Source organism: Lolium perenne, chromosome 3 (genome assembly GCF_019359855.2).
Source record: "Lolium perenne isolate Kyuss_39 chromosome 3, Kyuss_2.0, whole genome shotgun sequence".
Taxonomy (NCBI): Eukaryota; Viridiplantae; Streptophyta; class Magnoliopsida; order Poales; family Poaceae; genus Lolium; species Lolium perenne.
In genome coordinates this window covers 40688582-40691480 of record NC_067246.2, presented here as the reverse complement: position 1 = coordinate 40691480, position 2899 = coordinate 40688582, and the positions used below count along the sequence as shown (strand labels likewise).

General features: G+C 46.3%; 1 protein-coding gene across 1 annotated transcript; it reads right to left on the bottom strand.

Moving 5' to 3' along the window:
- Positions 1 to 928: 928 nt before the first annotated feature.
- LOC127340689 (uncharacterized) lies at positions 929 to 2163 on the bottom strand. The gene is made up of 2 exons (XM_051366442.2): positions 1346 to 2163; positions 929 to 1194 (listed from the first exon to the last, which is right to left on the bottom strand). The coding sequence occupies exons 1-2, from the start codon at positions 2030 to 2032 to the stop codon at positions 1168 to 1170; spliced, it is 714 nt and encodes a 237-aa protein (XP_051222402.1). The 5' UTR covers positions 2033 to 2163; the 3' UTR covers positions 929 to 1167.
- Positions 2164 to 2899: the final 736 nt, after the last annotated feature.

Sequence of the window (2899 nt, the reverse complement as noted above, 5' to 3'; positions counted from 1 at the left end):
GTCAACAACTTCGATCTGACGAAAACAAAGATGTCCCGCAACCATTGTGCCCTCCAAACAATTCCTACCACACTCTTAGCTCCGATGCACCACGCATAAAGCAACACCTTCAAGAAGAAATGTGATGATAACGAGCCATTCTGCCTGGATTAGTCCTAGGCCCTAGTACACCCGATGCCCTTCATGAAGGAAGGCCGCAGCCGCGTGTCACTGTGTTGACCAAACCAATAAGGATCTTTCCCGACCCACAAAGTACTGAGGGGCAGATAAGGGACGTATTGGGGTAAGGCGTGATATTTCCCTGCGATCTATATATCATAACCAACTTTACCTATTGAACAAATTTTACCCAAAATTCTATGTAAAATTCAATATTAGCCTTAATTGGCAGTGGCACGCCCATGATTTCCCAGCCATTTATTTGCGGGTTTCTAAATAACATGTGAGAAAACAAATACTTTTGTTTAAAGCTATGAACCACGAGTACCGTTGATGCTCACGCCGCTGACTACTCACGTTTTGCTTGCAAAGAACATTGACTCAAGACGGGTGTTTTTTCAATTTTTCAATCCTGCTCGTCGGAGCAGCAAAAGCACAAAAAATCATCTAAATGTTCTGGTTAATCAATGTTTTTCTTTGGAGCGGCATTGATTTTTACTGGGATGACACTAGGTTCGATGGCGTATATTGCATTTTCTCCAAGGCCTGGCTACAATTGTAGACAAGTTTATTTGCGGACAAACAAGATCCATATCCAATCTAATAAGTGGCAAGAAAGTTCATGAGTTTCTTGGTAACCGACATATGGATCAAAAAAATAATACTAGTACACAGCATTACCAAGCTGGAGAAACATTATGATCGAACGCTACACTCGGGAAGGAGCAAATAATTTCAGAAAACTTGATGGCATCGGGCATCCCAGATATTTCAGTTCAGACATGGGCTGCTGCGATTCTATTGTCCACACAGATAGATGCAGGTAACGATTACATTAGGTTTACTCGTAATCAAGCTAAGACAACCACGGAGGTCCAGAAATCAAATTAGCTTCTGAATTATAGCGTTACAAACTAGAAAGCGAAGTAAATGTGCGGTCGGCTTGGATGAACAATGCAAGGGATCCCACCCCCTTCATCGTTTCACAGCCTCGATCAGGTGGATCACTCAGTCTGATGCTGGATAGGGGCCGTCCTACAGTGAAGTGAAGAAAATGAATCGGATTAGTGATTAGATCAAAGATTAGTTCGTCATATATGCGACTGATGGACGGAGATGCACATCGGTGGACAGATCTAGACATCTAGTGGCAGTGTGGCAGGAAGTAGTGTATCTGTGTATGTACCTCGGAGATGTAGGCGACGCTGTCGGTGAACTCGGAGAGGCTGGCGACCTTCTTGGGGTCCATGAACCTGGAGATGACGACGACGGCGAGGTCGATGTGCTTGACGGCGAGGTCGGCGAGGGTGATGGCCCGGTCGAGGTAGTCGCGCGCCTTTTCCAGGTCCACGGGGGTAGCGGCGGCCTGGGCCTTGTCCGAGGGGTCGGTCTTGGTCCTCTCGCCGACGGTGGGTGGGCGTTGGCCGACGAGGTGCTCGATGCAGCGCGGGACGTGGTGGTCCTGGAGAACCTTGACGGCGTTGAAGGCCGCCTCCACGCGGGAGAAGGCCTCGGTCTGGGTGGTGGGGCGCGCCGGGAGCCGCTGCGCAACAAGCGCGTCGTGGAGCTGCTCATCCGGCATGGTGGCGAAGGCGAAGTTCATGGCGAGGCGGGCGCCGCCCTGGGCCGCGAGCTTGAGGCAGGTGGCGAGGATGCGGGCGCCGGCCTCGATGCCGATGTAGTAGACCTTGAAGAGGTCGGTGGCGAGCTTCTTGATCCTGTCCGCTTGGTCGTCGCCGGCGCTACGACTAAGCTGCTCCAGCCGGCGCCGGAGCTGCAGGAGGCGGTCGCGCTGGGGCCGGATGTTCTTCTGGGCGAGCATGGCCTGCATGAGGACGCCACCTAGCTCCTTCTCGCTCACCTGTCCAGCCATGGCCGCCGCTCTTCTCTCTCTCGGAGATGAGTTTGGGGAGAAGGAAAAGACAAGAGCGGAAGAGGTTCGTGCGAGGGAAGGAAGAGATGAGGAGGAAAATGCAGCCAGCGCTACGTAAAAGCTGATAGCTTTGCAGCCTTTGATCCTCTTGACCGGGGTCACGCACAGCTTGGGTTACTTGCTACCTCCGCCACCTACTGTGTTACTACAAGACAATTCTCCTTTTGTAATTTGAAAACTTTCAAATGCTAAATAAACAGCTAGAGATATTGTTACAAAAATAACGTTACTATATTTAACCAAATTTATATATAAAGATATCAACATTTGCGATACCGAATCAATAGATTCACCATAAAGTATATATTTTTTCTTAATATATTTATTCGATATTATAGATATAAATATTTTTACTTAAATATTTGGTCAAAGTTATTAAGATTTGATTTTTAACTAATTCTTAGAAGCCTTACATTTTGGGACAGAGTAGTATTAAGTCATCCATGACTCGTTAGTCTGTAATATTTCTTAATTCCATCAAAAAATAGGTGCATCCACTACCACACATTTTGTACTCGGTTGTCGATTTTGAAACACTGCACCTATAATCTTATGTAGATGCTACATGACTAGACGAGTATGTTTGCATTTTGTAGGTGACTCTGCATTCCAATTGTTGTTTCTAAAAACAATATTGACACATATATGCATGCAAATAAGCTTTGTGTTTTTTTCTTAGAAATTAGAACTAGAGTGTCACTAGGAAATTATTCTCTTTGTAACTAAAAAGTGCTAGATGAAAATTTGAAGATGTGGTTTCAGATAGTAATCTTCGAAAATGGTTGTTGTAGTAACGCAACAATTTGA